At 41.4% G+C, this 15418-nt stretch overlaps 1 protein-coding gene across 2 annotated transcripts in view; it reads right to left on the reverse strand.

The window, feature by feature from the left end:
* Positions 1-265: 265 nt before the first annotated feature.
* Positions 266-15418, reverse strand: part of HSD17B12 (hydroxysteroid 17-beta dehydrogenase 12) — a 165109-nt gene continuing 149956 nt past the window's right edge. For both annotated transcript variants that reach the window (XM_053203279.1, XM_015075703.3), the window contains 2 exons: positions 1708-1857; positions 266-1319 (listed from right to left, as the gene is read on the reverse strand). In XM_053203279.1, the coding sequence (XP_053059254.1) occupies positions 1215-1319; positions 1708-1857 (255 nt within the window). In that variant the 3' untranslated portion in view covers positions 266-1214. The remainder of the gene's footprint in view (positions 1320-1707; positions 1858-15418) is intronic.

Consider the following 15418-nt stretch of genomic DNA (forward strand, 5'->3'; position numbering starts at 1 on the left):
AGAAACGCCTAAACACTGCAATTTACTTTTTTTTTTTTTTTTTTGGGACAAATCTCCTAGTGCTTAAAACTCAGAGCCTAAGAACCACAGCCTTGGTAAAGACCTATCTTCTGTATTGCATGTTTCACAATATTGAATTATTTCTTGATGATTTCCTTCAAACAAGTTATGGAGCAGGATAAAAGTAAGTCTCAATTTATATTAAGCCAGTGTAAAAACAGCCTTAATTTCGAGTACGAAAGAAATACATTTTTTCAATCAACACTATGGTTCTATCACCTTTTATTAAAACTAGTCATATTGCTATCAATAGGGTATCAGTTTAAAACTACAAGGCCACTTCTCTGTTATCATTACTGTGGTGGGAATAGCGTGTGGTCACATATGTGAGCAGTATTGGTGCAGTGCAGAAACAGAAGAGGCTGGGGACTAAGCAAGCCACTTTCCTGGATAACGGTTTTAGTGACACCATAAGCGGCTGCCCACCTCAGTGTACTTTCTGGTCCATTTACCTTTATAAATCATACCATATAGCCTTCAGTATTTACATGCATTTAAACTGAAAAGAAATATGTTATCAGAGGAAAGCATATTTTAGCAGGCTTCATGTGTCAAAAAGAACTCCATATTTCATGTCTTATTTTTATGTGATCAGCTACCTTTGAGCATAAAAAGTTCCATATAAATGTACAAGCCGGGACATACTTTTAGAAAACCTTCTAGTGATGTATATTGCAATATGTCCTCCCATAAGTGAATCAATTCAGCTCCACTCCCCCAAAAGTGTTTAAAAAAAAAATGGGGGGTGGGGGGAGCTGGCCATTACTTTTTAAAGTATATTTCAGAGAAAATACAAAGATCATCATCGTTGGCATTTTGGCCAGACGAAACCACTGAAGCATTACGTCTGTCTCTGTCGTTCTGTGATTTGCTACAATCATGTTCCTTCCCATTACACTGTTCTTGCTAGTATTAGTTCTATGTCCATTTGATATGAGCATTTATATTAAACTTCAAAATAACTCCTGGTAGGATCCAGAATATATGTCTGGAATTCCTGAAAGCAACTTCTGCTCTCCTCCCAATTATGACAACATTTAGCCTTATTAGTAATTGATAAATGACAACCGCAGATTTTGGAGAGGGGGGTGTCTTGCCATAATCCTGTGTAGGTTGGTGCACCCAGCCAAGCTACTCAGTGCAGTTATCGATGCTTAATTCTTCTTGGCTTTCTTCAGATAGCGAGCCCGCGTGGATTTGCCCATATTCGTGGTTATTTTAAAATACAGCCAGGTAGGCATGACTGAAATTATCGAGCCCTAGGGAAAGAAATGGGGAGATAGGTAATTACAGCCTATAATTTGAGCTAACTTAAAGCATCTGATCTTATGTTTTACTTTATTGTTGTTTTCTTTGTAGGTAACTTCTAAAATAAAACCATGCTGACAGCGTGGAACCTGCTTGGGATTCTCTCTCTCCCCGCTCTCTCTCTCTGCACCTCCCTGGCTTGTGCACACACCCACACCCACACACACTCTCTCTCTATCTCTCAAAATAAATAAACTTAAAAACAAAACACAACACAGATGCCTTGTTAGTAAGTCTAGACAATGCATATATGCTAATACATCACATGCTATTTTGTGACTCAGTGGGAATGAAAACCCCATAGCAAACTACTGATTTGAGACTTGAAAATCTACATACCATAAGAGAATGGATCAGGTATCCAGTGGTTCGGGACTGCAAGCCCACCGTTTTAATCGCAGACTTCACGAAGGTCTCTGCAGAGGGCGTATCCAGAGTGGGCTTTCGGATTTTAGACAGCTTTGTAGCTATGAAGAATGGCAGGACACTCTAGAAAGGCAACAGCCCCCGCCCCCCAAAAAAACACACTGGTAATTAGGAAAGCAACTAATCCAGAATCTAATGACGCCTGATTGCTCTCAGTGGCACAAACACAGAAACCTTTTGGTGAAATCTAAAGTGTGTATCTTGAGAGAGAGAAGCACATGGAAAGCCAGCTTGAGAGGATACATGACAGATAAAGTAAACTGTAACAAGGCAATCTATCAATGAAACAATATGAGACTGAAAAAGTATTAAATATAAGCAGAAGTAAACATCTGTGAACCTTTCAAAAGAAGGCAATGAACAAATCTAGAGGGCAGAGATTCCAGATAGGATACTCTTTCTACTCTGAATTGAGCACCATTACAAAACCACCACGTAGATTTTTGACATCTGATCCTCCTCAAGAGATGATGCTAATTGTCTTCACAATTTGTGGTTCATTAAGATGGTTCTACCAGCTTTGGTCCCTCTAAACTAAGCATTTCCCTTTCTCAGCCTTTGACAACCACTCTTCTTCCCTAGTTTATTATCATTCTGCATCTGAGCTTTATGAACTTTGCTACTAATAAGATAGGGTCACCTCGCCTTTTCTTTCTTTTGTTCTTTGTGGGGGAGACACTATGACCATATGGCAACAGCTTGGGTAAGCAAGGGACACTTGATGGAGGTGGTGTGGGATGACAGGTCTAAACACTACCTGTTAGAAGAACTTAACTAGTGTCAGGTTCTCTACTGCTTATGTTTGATACATTTGGACAGGATCCAACATAGAATATAAAGGAACCCTATTACAATGGTACTGAGTCATGATGCAAAAGGACCCTTCTAGCTTGAAGTAACTTGGGCTTGTCTCTTCACCAAAGAGGGAATGTATTCTGTTTATCACACATGCATGAGAGGAAAGAGTACAAATTACAATGATACTTCTATTAAACAAAAGGATCCAACACCTGGTGGTCAAAATAAAAAACTTTACTAGAGGTACAGAAGTAAAATTGAGATGTGCACTAAGTAAACTAACGTCCCCAAAGTACCTCCATACCTGGGCAGACTTTGATTAGGTGACTCTTGGTTTTTGAGAATTTGTTTGTCACTATCCACCTATCTCCCACTTACAGAGCAAAAATATTTTGTCAAAAAGGCCTTTACTTTTAAAGCCATATTGCAGCAAGGATACAGTATATGAGAGCACAAACTGAAGAGAGATCTCAGACTAACACAGTATGAAATGTTTGCTGAGGCTCATACAACGGATAAGGAAAGAAAACGTTGTTCACCAAGCTGAGTAGCAAAAGCAAAGCAAAAGAAAGCATATGCACTGTGCTCTGTCTCAAATAATGAAGGCGCATAAGCAAGCCGTGTCACATCTCTGTCTCGGGTTTCCTGGTTACAGAAAAGTAAAGATCAAAAACACGTTCCCATTTACAGATCACAAGCCTGCCAAGGATACCATAAAGTTTTAAGTGCCTCAGGATGAATATGGTCTGATAATCATACCTTCCGATTACACAATGAGATTATCACCCTCCCTCTCTCTGTAGATACATGGCAGAAATCGGACTAGTTTGATCTTGCAGAAGAATTAAGTCACACTGCCTGGCTGAACCACTTGATGGCAGCACAAGTTAGCTCACCATTCAGCTAACCCATCCAGATAGCCTAGGGAGCCTCCCAGCTCCAGAGGTGGAGACAGGAGACACATGCCTAGGAATCCCAACTTAATCAATGTTCTTCCAGTAAAGAAATGCCAATCCAATTCTGGAAAGGGTATTTATTAATTTCTGACAGTGGTTTAAAGTCAAGGCAATTAACGTGGGCTGGCAGAAGATGCAAAGGATTCAGAGATGAAATAACTTTAGAGCTCTGTCTTAAAGTGGAGGAGTTTGCCAGGTAAACAAACAAGTGGAGAATGTTTCGGGTACTGAGAATAGCAGGGGCAGAGAAAAGGAGAGAGAGAGAGAGAATGAGTGTGATGTTCTCAGGGAGCTGGGAGCTGTGCAGTGCGGTTCAAGTGTTGGAATTGTGTGAGGCAGGGGCAGGAGGAAAGCTACACTCAACAGAAAACTAAACCCAAGCACTGGACAGTAGTGATTTCTAGAGCACAGACCCTAAGAAAACATGGCGTTAATCACCACTCTACTGCCAGTACTTAAAGCAGACCTAGCACACAGGAGGGGCGCACAGATTTCCTGATGACTTAGCAACAGAATACCTCAGTGTGCACAGCACTGAAGAACTGTAGTGGGGTCCCCTTCCACTGCTGCAGTCCAGAAAATTAATTATACCAGTAAGTTGACAGTGTTAATATGAGAGGTTAGACCAAAATTTTAGATATTCTGAAGCTTAAGCAAGATCATCTATCTAAACCAAGATAAATGTATAGGTCTAGTTACTTGCCAAGAATTTAAAAAGGGTATTTCAAAATGCTCAGCATCACTCATCATCAGGGAAATACAAATCAAAACCACAATGGGATACCACCTCACACCTGGCAGAATGGCTAACATTAACAACTCAGGCAACAACAGATACTGGCGAGGATGCGGAGAAAGAGGATCTCTTTTGCGTTGTTGGTGGCAATGCAAGCTGGCGCAGCCACTCTGGAAACCAGTATGGAGGTTCCTCAAAAAGTTGAAAATAGAACTACCCTATGACCCAGCAATTGCACAACTAGGTATTTATCCAAGGGATACAGGTATGCTGTTTCGAAAGGGTACATGCACCCCAATGTTTATAGCAGCACTATCAACAATAGCCAAAGTATGGAAAGAGCCCGAATGTCCATTGATGGATGAATGGATAAAAAAGATGTGGTGTATATATGCAATGGAGTATTACTCAGCAATCAAAAAGAATGAAATCTTGCCGTTTGCAACCACATGGATGGAACTAGAGGGTATTATGCTAAGCAAAATTAGTCAGAGAAAGACAAATATATCACTTCACTCATATGAGGAATTTAAGATACAAAACAGATGAACACAAGGGAAGGGAAGCAAAAATAATATAAAAACAGGGAGGGAGACAAAACATAAGAGACTCTTAAATACGGAGAATAAACAGGATTACAGGAGGGGTTGTGGGAAGGGGGATGGGCTAAATGGGTAAGGGGCATTAAGGAATCTACTCCTGAAATCATTGTTGCACTATATGCTAACTAACTTGGATGTAAATTAAAAAAATAAATTAAATTAAAAAAAATAAAAAGGATATTTCAAGTTATTGTAAAAGAAATGTAACTCAAAATGTCATCTAGGTCCCTCCTTAAAAACTTCAACAAAAACACAATAAACAAGGGGGCGCGTGGGTGGCTCAGTTGGTTAACCATTCAACTTCAGCTCAGGTCATGATCTCGCAGTTCATGAGTTTGAGCCCCACGTCGGGGTCTGTGCTGACAGTTGGGAGCCTGGAGCCTGCTTCGGATTCTGTGTCTCCCTCTCTCTCTGCCCCTCCCCCGTTCACATTCCCTCTCTCTCTCTCTCTCTCTCTCTCTCTCTCTCTCTCTCTCTCTTAAAACAACAACAGCAACAACAAAAACAAAAGAAACCCCAAACAATAATTAATCCATTTTCCTGTCTACTCATGCAAACATTACAGTGAACTGGTCGAGTGTACTCACCCTTCTATAGTTAGTATTTTGGGCAGAACAAATTTTACAACTTGCTTAAGCTCAAAACTTTGCCACTATAAACACTACTCCTTGGAAACAACCTGGGTCTTCACAGCCATAGGTGCAGGCAAGTGCCCTGGTCTTCCAACTTAGAATCCCAAAGTGAAAATAACTAACTAGGCCATAAAGCGAAGCTGTTGATGTTTTGTCCTTATTCAGCCTGTTTACAAGAAAAAAAAAAATCCCTGAAGACAACTTGGTATCCCTTTTCTCATGCACTGGAGTAGCTTGCTTAGGTAATTTGGTCTTTACAAGACAATTTAGGGGGCCTTGCTCAGAATAGGAAGGAAGGCCACTGGAACTTCATATCATGGAGTAATGGAAAGATGGAGCCCAACACTGTGCGGCAGATATTCAAGAATCAACTACTGAACCTTGTAATTTCAGGTGATAAAGTATCTCTCATACCGTCACCCGTGTACTAAACACATCTTCTTGAATTTAAAAATGACCAGAACAGGGGCACCTGGGTGGCTCAGTCGGTTAAGCATCTGACTTTGGTTCAGGTCATGATCTCATGGTTTGTGGGTTCAAGCCCTGCGTCGGGCTCTGTGCTGAGAGCTCAGAGCCTGGAGCCTGCTTCAGCCTCTGTGTCTCCCTCTCTCTTTGCAGCCTCCCTGCTCGTGCTCTGCCTCTCTCTCTCTCTCAAAAATAAATAAACATTTAAAAAATTAATAATAAATGAGTAAAAACGACCGGAACAACTCACAACCATGCTTTGGCAAACATGGATCCAGAGGGCACCGGGCTCCAGTCTATTTGCATAATATGGAATTCTAGACATGATGTCTCATCTGCCTTTTAGGAGTATTACGTTCGACAGTGTGACTGGCTCACATTCTTAAGGCAGAGGCTGTGGCTCCTATGAGGCATTTTAGAGAATCTTTTCTCCTTACATCTGTGTATTCATCTTCCATTTCAGGATCTGATATCCTCCAGGTCTAACTCTATACTTAGATCCTAGCTTTGGAGTTTGTGTTATTTTACTTGCAGACCATGAGATGAGCATTTCCACAAAAAGGCTGTTGCTTTTTACCTGGACTTCCTAGAAAATGTTAGGGAAAAGGAATCACTCTGATGATGCAGAGATCCCTGACTACATGGCATTGAGCGAAGGCCTCACGGTAACATTACCTATAAACCTTAACACCTAAGCCCCATATGAAGGGGTTAAAATGTTGTATGTTCTGTACAAAGAAAATCCTCCCCCTTTTTTTTAAAGTTTATTTATTTTGAAAGAGAGAGAGAGCAAGCAGGAGAGGGACAGAAAGAGAAGTGGGGGGAGATGGGGGGGGAGAGAGAGAGAGAGAGAGAGAGAGAGAGAGAGAGAAGATCAAGCAGGCTCTGCACTGTTAGCATGGAGCCCAATGCAGGGCTCGAACTTGTAAACTGTGTGATCATGACCTGAGCCGAAACCAAGAGTTGGACCTTAACTGACTGAGCCACCCAGGTGCCCCTGTACAAAGAAAATAACTTGATAAACACTGACTGTCTGGTAATCTTACAAATGGCCTATTTCTGAATATGTGGAATTTATATGTTAACATTCATAGAACAAAAGGAGAAACAGAGTAATATCACAAAAAGCATTTATTTAACAACAAATATTTCCTGAGCACCTGGTAGGACAGTTTTAGGCAGTGGAATATGGTTGTGAACAAAAGGAAAGTCCCTAATCTTACAGAGCTTACATCTGGGGCGGGGGTGGGGGCCCACAGACTACAAACAGTAAAAAAATGTATGCTATATTGGGAGGTAATAATAAAAAGGAAAAAGAAAAGTAAACCTGAGTAGCGACAGAGGTGACAGCAGCTGTTCCTGCAGGTGACCAAGAAAGACCTCTCTGATGTGGTGACAAAGATGTCAATCTTTGCTTATATGAGCTAGCAAAAAGGCTATCTGGGTAAAGATACTTTTAGACTGCAAGAACAGCAAGTGCAAAGGCCCTGAGGTGGACATGTGCTTGGAGTGTTTGAGGAACTTCAAGGGGACCAGAGATATAGCGGCGGGGGGAGGGGTTGGGAGGGGGCGAGATAATGTGGAACGTCTGAAATCAGAACATGGTAGGTCCTAAGAATTCATGCTTTTACTCTGAAAGCAATGAAAAGCCACGGGAGAATTTTTTTTAGTAGAGAGGTAAAATGTCCTTGATTTAGTTTTAAAGAGATGACTGTGACTGCTGGGAGCAGACTGGGGCTACAGGCAAGGATGGGAGTAGGGAGGCTGAGGAGGAAGGGACTGCAGAATGTCTAGGGCAAGAGATCGTGACAGCTTAAATTACTGGTAGCAGTGGTGGTCACAAGAAGTGGTCAGATAGTGGATAAACCGAAGTTGGTAGGATTTCCCAATGGAATGAATTTGAAATATGAGAGAAAGAGGCAGTGGGGTATGAGGTGGGAGAATGTTAGTGTTGAAATCAGACAGCCTTGACCACATACCAGGTGTCTGATCTGACCAAAATACTGAGATTCAGTTTCTTCCTCTGCAACTGGGGGAGACAGCATCTTCCTTACTGTGCTATTGTGAGGATTAAATAAAATACTGTCATGTAAAGAATGTGGAATTTGAACCCTGGTATGTATTTGCAATTACTTTCTAAGTTTTAGAATATGTATATTTTTCAGGATAAATTTAGAAAGAAAAACTTGGCTGAATTTTTATAGCTTGTAAGGATGCCGTATTTATAAAGAATGACTATTGAGATAACCACCTGGATGTGTCAGTTGTTTCTGGACTTACTACCTCTTAGTTTTAAAATTATTGCCCCTTAAGTTTTTACTTCTTGTGGGGCAACACTGTTTTAAGGGGCCAAGCAAAAAAGATGTTACCGATGACAAACATGGAGAGTCACCTGGCTGGAAGGGACTGGAGACCACGGATCCCAACAGGACTAATGTTACTGTTCTTAAGCCATTTCTCAAAGTTGGTGCAATTGACCAGATATGATTATCTCCTGGGAGAATTATATTGCTTTATAGTTCTATTTAGATTCCATCTGCACTAACAAAGACACACTCCATTACCTTCTTTTATTGGCACTGGCAATTAAAAAGAAGAATGGATGAAGAATTCTGTTTTCAATCCCGATAGCCACTTCCTAGTGTTTGGCTTGCTAGCTCTTTGAAGCCCAGTAGATCCATATGATTACTCTAAGCTATAAAATATTTAACAAAATATAAAAGAGGAAATATCTTCTTTCATTTAAAAAAAAAACTTGAATTTTGTCTTCTCCCTCATCTCTATGTGTCTTATTTATTTTCTAAATTTATTCTGATTACTACATTTAGCTGAATTAACAAAGCCACCAACTCTCATCACCCAAGAGGACCAAAGCACTGGAAGGTGGTAACTTAAGAGAAGGGGGGGGGGGCCAGGTGAATGTCCCCATTATGGTTAAGTTCACCTCGAAACGGAGTATTCTTCTGCAATTTCCTGCTAAAAAAAAAAAGGAAAGAAAGAAAACCCATTTCATTTTCAGGCCAGCTGAAACCTGCAACTGTCTTCTCTGGGTTTAGTGGTCTCAACCTGTGTCCTCGTTTGTCCTCTGATAACGAGCCAGGTAAACTGAACCCTAAGGGATGGCTTTAGAGACTTGGCTTCCCGGGAGGAGGACTGTATGGTGCAGAGAAACAGAAAAAACACAGACTCCAGAGTGATTCGAACCCAGGCTACAAATCCAGAGCTCAGTAAATTCCCCGCACTTGCCAACGTTCTTGAACACGTCACCCTTCTCTAGTTTCTTCTTAGCGCTTATCACTCTGCAAGGTCATCCCATTCATGTATTTGTTTACTTGTTTATTGTCTGTCTCCCCACTAAACCTAACTTCTACCACACCCATCTGTCTCTGTCTTTTTGCCACTGTATCCCCAATTACCAGACTACTAGGCACACTCTAAATATTTCTTGATTGAAGAAACGTGGCACACAATATATACCTCTAGTTTTGGACCTGCTATCCCTCGTCTTTGTAATGTGCTTTCACGATCTGTCTTCTCGTTGTGTGTGTGCCTTGAGCCTTGAGGACAGGGTGTGTCTGATTCACCTTTGCTGCCTCCCTGCCTAGCTAAGGACCTGTCAAATAGCAGGCATTCGCTGTCTGACAAACTGGACTGACCTTAGGAGAGTGACATGACTCCTCTTGATTCTTAGTTTCCTACTTGTCAAATGGACCTAGGTTAATGTCCACTTCAAATAAGATAACAAAATGGTTGAAAACTTGGAGCATATTGTAGATATTCAAAACATGCAAATGTCTTTCTTCTTCACACTTGAGTGTCATTTCAGTTTCCAGTGTTCTTACATATGCCCCATCCTTTGTCCCCATTTGCCAGAAGGGGAGGCTAAGGCTCAAAGTAATGAAGCAGCTTTCTGTAGGTCAGATGACCACTGACTGGCGATATCAGAACTAAAACCTTGGTTTGCTGATGCCAAGCCCAGCGTCCCTTCCTCACTGCCTTTAAGCATACCAGTCAGTAATTAACATGGTCTGCATAAAAGCATGGCCTGGGGCACCTGGATGGCTCAGTCGGTGAAGCGTCTGACTTTGGCTCAGGTCATGATCTCAGGGTTCCTGAGTTTGAGCCCTGCATCTGTCCTCCTCTTGCACTCTCTCTCTCAAAGTAAATAAAAAACATTTAAAAAACAAAACAAAACCAACAAACAAAAAACCATGGCTTGGATTGAGGAAGCTGTGACTTCTTGCTTCGAAATGACCAAATATCCAGACAGGGCTTCATGAATTCCTTAGCATCAAAAACCCCTTTCATACGGCAGGTTTGCGAGGCATCACCACAGGATGCTAACTCTAGGGGCAACTGTGATAGGGTGCAGGGTATCTGCGTGGTCTTACAGTGTCTCCCCACAGGTTGCTTATTAGTGCAAGGGAAAAAGACAGTAACTATACAGCAGAGAAAGTGGGTAACACCTTGACTGAAGCAACAAAATCAACATCAGCGGTGAAGGACAGATGGATATTGTGTGTCCCTAGATGTGAATCCCTGAGAAAGATACAAACTCACATGTATAATTTTGGCTAGGAAAGCATAACGTGAATCCAACCATGAGGAAACATCAGATACATGCCAAATAAGGAATGTTCGATCAAAAAGAGCAGGAGGAATACGGTGCTCTTCAAAAATGTCAACGTCACAAAGGCAAAGAAAGGCTGTGGACATATTCCAGATTCAAGGAAACTAAGGAGACAGAACAACTATGTACTATGTCATACCCGATAACGTAGACGGAATTCTTTACTGGAGGATGAAAAATGCTATAAGGATTATTAAAGAGTCAAAAACTGGAATACAGATGGAAGATTAGATAAAAATGTTACATCCGTGTTAACTCTGAAGTGGATAACTGCGTTGTGGTTACACAAAAGGATATCCTTATTCTCTGGAAATGCACACTAAAGTATTCAGAGGTAAAGAACCATGATGCATGCAACTTACCTTTCAATAATAAAGCAAACAGTAAAACGCGTAACGTTAAGTGACTCTGGGTAAAGGGGATTGGAGTGTCCTTTGTATTATTCTCTTGACAACTTTTCTGTAGATTTGAAATTATTTCTGAATAAAAAGTTTTCAAAAAAACAAGGTTTGTGAAGGTTTTCCAGAAGAAGAGTTCAAGAAGGTGGCTGTCCTGGTCTTAGCTATTTCTTACACTTTTTCAGCATCCATGGCTAGTTGGTACATGGCATACAGAAGGAGCTGGTCCTGGGGCCCATCAACTAGCCGGTCAGATCACTTAGGATTTTGCCCTTTGAAAGAGTTAAGCATAATTCTGACTGGGCTTTAATTACAGGACAATAATGAGAACAGATAGTCCTCACCAACAGAGCACGCTTTTGATATGGTTGACTCAAGAATGAACTTCTTACCTTCAATTCAAAACTCAAAAGCACAGATGGAATTTATCAGGTCCCAAATTCACCTTTTTTTCATTTATTGTCTCTACTGTTCATTTGCCTTTCCAGAAAATGCTTATTTAATGGCAAATCTGAATTCATGGAAGGAAATGTTAAATGCTCTCACAAAATTATAGGAAAGAAAAAAGCAAAAAATATGAATAAGGAATTAATATAAAAAAGCTAAATTCAAAAAACAGACTCTCTTCCTCTCCCTAAAGAACAATCTAATATATATTCACACAGAGGTAGACCTGAAAAGACAGCTTTCCTCCCAAGGATTAGAAGAAACTGAAATTTGGCAACATGGCATTAGCCCGGAAACCCTCTAGATACAGAGGTTGACAATTCAAGAGCAGAGGCATATGGCAGCAAGAGAAGAAGCTCAAAAAAGCCCTTAAAACGAATGTCTGTGTATCGCAAAGCATGGCCATGTACAACCAGAGTCTCCCGTGATACCAAGCAAAAGGCAGGTCCCTAGTATGCCCCCAATTACATGTGCCATTAGCAACACAGAGGCAAACAAACAAACAAACAAAAATCCAGATCTCAGGAATACATTGAAGCGAGAGGGCGGGGGGGGGGGGGGGGGGGGGGGGGGGCGGGAAGAGCAGGAGGGGGCCAGAGCGTATCAGGCTGAAGTATATAATAAAAAATAGGAGCGCAGAAGGAAAGGCAAGTCACATGCTGACATTCGCTTTCCCAGGGCTGGTGAAGTGTGGCCTGAGCCCTGAACGACGGATACGGGTCACAGGCTCTGGGAGATGGGGAGATGGGGCGTGAAGAGGGAAAGGCGTGCCTGCAGAGAAGGCAGGACCCTGGACCCTGCTGAGGGCAGAGCAGGTACCGGGCAGCACAACGTCCACTCTGGCGATGGCCCCGTGGAGCCTGGGTTCAATCCTGAACCTTGCGGGCAGCCACGGGAGGACTATGAAGGAAGCAACATCGCCTGCCTAGGATTTTAGCAAGATCACCCAGCAAACAGTACGTGGGATGGAGTGGAAGAGGAAATCGTTGATAAATACTCCTGGGCCAAAAAAATGTGCAGACATAAAACACCACCGATGAAAAACCAACAATTTTTAACTCAACTTCATTTAGACCAGATGTCTTTGTCCCTTTGGTCAGAACGAGTACAAGATTCTGCTCTATCTACTTCAGCATTCTGATGTGCTCGCACAGAAATGACAACTCTACTTTTTCTCACAAACATGTGAGTTTTTATTTTTTCACCAGATTCACACTGCATTTAAACCTTGATTGAATCTATTTGAAGGAAGACAATGATCAATGAAATTACATAATTGATATTCATTCCTGGGGAAAAACAAGTTTATCAAAGTTAAATATTTCAAAAAACAAATGCTAATGTGTTTTTCCAGTAGCTTCTAGACACAGCAGATTAATAGGCAGAGAATATGGAGAAAAGATCTTTGAGGCAAGCAAGCTGTGGGAATGAGAGAGGAGGCAGTCTTGTCTGTTCAGAGAATTTTAGAAACCGCTCATCTGTGCTCACAGAGTGGAATATTCCCTTTTGTCATTCAAACACTTCCAGCTTCCAGCCTTGCTGCCTGATGGTCACCCGCCAATGGATCTGTAAGATTTCTGCTTAGTCTCAATAGGTGTTTAAAAATTACTAAATTAATAACTTGATGACAACCGATTCCTCAGAATGAGAAAATGGCACAACACTGTGTGGCATGTGGCACCTTACCTCCCATGGATGCTCTACTGGTTTCCTTGTTACCAAAATATACCACATTCTACACAGCAGATTTCAGCTATGAGCACTGACATGACAGGGTCAAGGGGGGAAGAGGGAGTATGGCAGTTGGGTATAAAATTCAGGATTCTCGAAAACCCTGTCTTCCTCCTCAGTGTACCCTACATTTATGGGAAGCTGCAAATCAAAATAACACCACAGGGCTAGGACATCTAAGGACTACTTGGGCGAGACCCCAGGTCAGGGTATAGAAGTAGCAGACTGTAAGATGGTCCCGGAAGATGAGGAAACATTCATTTAACCTTCCCTTAACTACCACTCCCTCTCACTGTGGGTGACTGAGCTACTATATCCACTCATAGAAGAAAAGGGTTTAGAAGCTAGATTCAGACAACACTTTAGGGATCTTTTTTTTTTCTTTAATATGAAATTTCTTGTCAAATTGGTTTCCATACAACACCCAGTGCTCATCCCAACAGGTGCCCTCCTCAATGCCTATCACCCACCCTCCCCTCCCTCCCACCCATCACTTAGGGATCCTGACTCTCTAAAGATCCAAGGGAGCAAATGGAACTAGGCAGCCAATCACATTCTGATTCCATAACTCCCTGAGCATAGAAGGATCCAATGTGTTCAATGCTGTCCTAAAGGCTTCGAGTAAGGAGGCCAGTGATGAAGAACAAAGGCTTTGGTGCCAAACAGACTTGGATTTGAGTCCTGGTTCAACATGGATGAGTGGCTCAACCTCTCTAACTCCAATTTCCATAAATTTAAAGAAGATGATAATCACACCACCTTATGAAGTCGTTATGAGATGAAATGAAATAAATGGATGCATATAAAGGGCTTAGCCCTGTGCCTGAAAGTAATGCCTCAACTACTAGCTATTAGATGTTTGATCATCTGGGGCTTTGGAATGCAAAAATCTAAATACTAGGCTTGCAGTAAGGAAGCCATGAAGAACAATGGGGTGTGTGAACCAGTAGGGGCAGGTCGTGGGCAGGAGCAGGAAAGGGGGAAGAATTGCAAGCCTCTCCCAGGACATTGTTGAAAACGTGCCTAAGCATGGAAATACTGTGAGCCATTATTTCTTTGTGTTGAACAATAGCTGATTGGAGACAGATACTCATGAAAACTCCTACATTTGCTTCCTCTCATATTTTGTATTGTATCTTCACAGCTCTGTATCTGTTAGCTATATGATCAAATCAAAGGTCTCTACAAAAATTAAGTCAAATTGGATCAAAGGCCTAAATGCAAAAGCTAAAACTATAAAACTCTGAAAACAAAACACAGGGGGAAGCTTCATGACATGGGATTTGGCAATGATTTCTTGGATAGGACACCAAAAGCACAGGCAATGAAGGAAAAAAATAGATAAACTGACTACATCACAATTAAAAACTTTTGTGCATCAAAGGACACTATCCATAGAGTGAAAAGGCAACCCACAGAGTGGAAGAAAATATCTACAATCCATATATCTAATAAAGGATTAATATCCAGAATATATCAAGTACTCCTACAATTCAAAAATAAAAAGCAAGCAACCCAATTAAAAAAGGGTGAAAGACTTGAATAGCAGTTTCTCCAAAGAATATATAAAATGGCCAATAAGCGGCTGAAAAGGTGCTCAATGTCACTAGTCATTGGGGAAATGCAAATCAAAACCACAGTGAAAGACCACTTCCTACCCATTAGGACCTCTATTATTTAAAAACAAAAACAAAACAGAAAATAAGTATTGGCAAGGATATGAAAAAATTGGGAGCCCTGGGGCATTGCTGTGGGAGTATAAAATATGTAAGCTACTATGGAAAAAAGGCAGTTCAGAGAATAGAAATATAGATATAAATAAAATTACCACCTGATCCAGTGACTCCACTTCTGGGGACATATGTACAAGAACTGAAAGCAGGGTCTCAAAAAGATAGGCGTACCCCTCACGTTCACAGCCACATTATTCACAGCAGCCAAAAGGTGAGCGCAAGCTGAATGTCCAACAACATATGAATGAACAAACACAATGTGGTGTATACATACCGTGTAATTTTATTCAGCCTTAAAAAGGAAGGAAAGTCTGACACATGCTCTACAACATGGATGAACCCTGAAGATGTTATACAAAGTGCGATAAGCCAGACATAGAAAGACAAATACTGTATGATTCCACCCATAAGAGGTACCTACGCTAGTCTGATTCAGAGAGACAGAGAATAGGACGGAAGTTGTCCAGGGCTGGGAGAGGGGGAAGTGAGGCGTTAC

Source organism: Acinonyx jubatus, chromosome D1, assembly GCF_027475565.1.
Source record: "Acinonyx jubatus isolate Ajub_Pintada_27869175 chromosome D1, VMU_Ajub_asm_v1.0, whole genome shotgun sequence".
NCBI lineage: Eukaryota > Metazoa > Chordata > Mammalia > Carnivora > Felidae > Acinonyx > Acinonyx jubatus.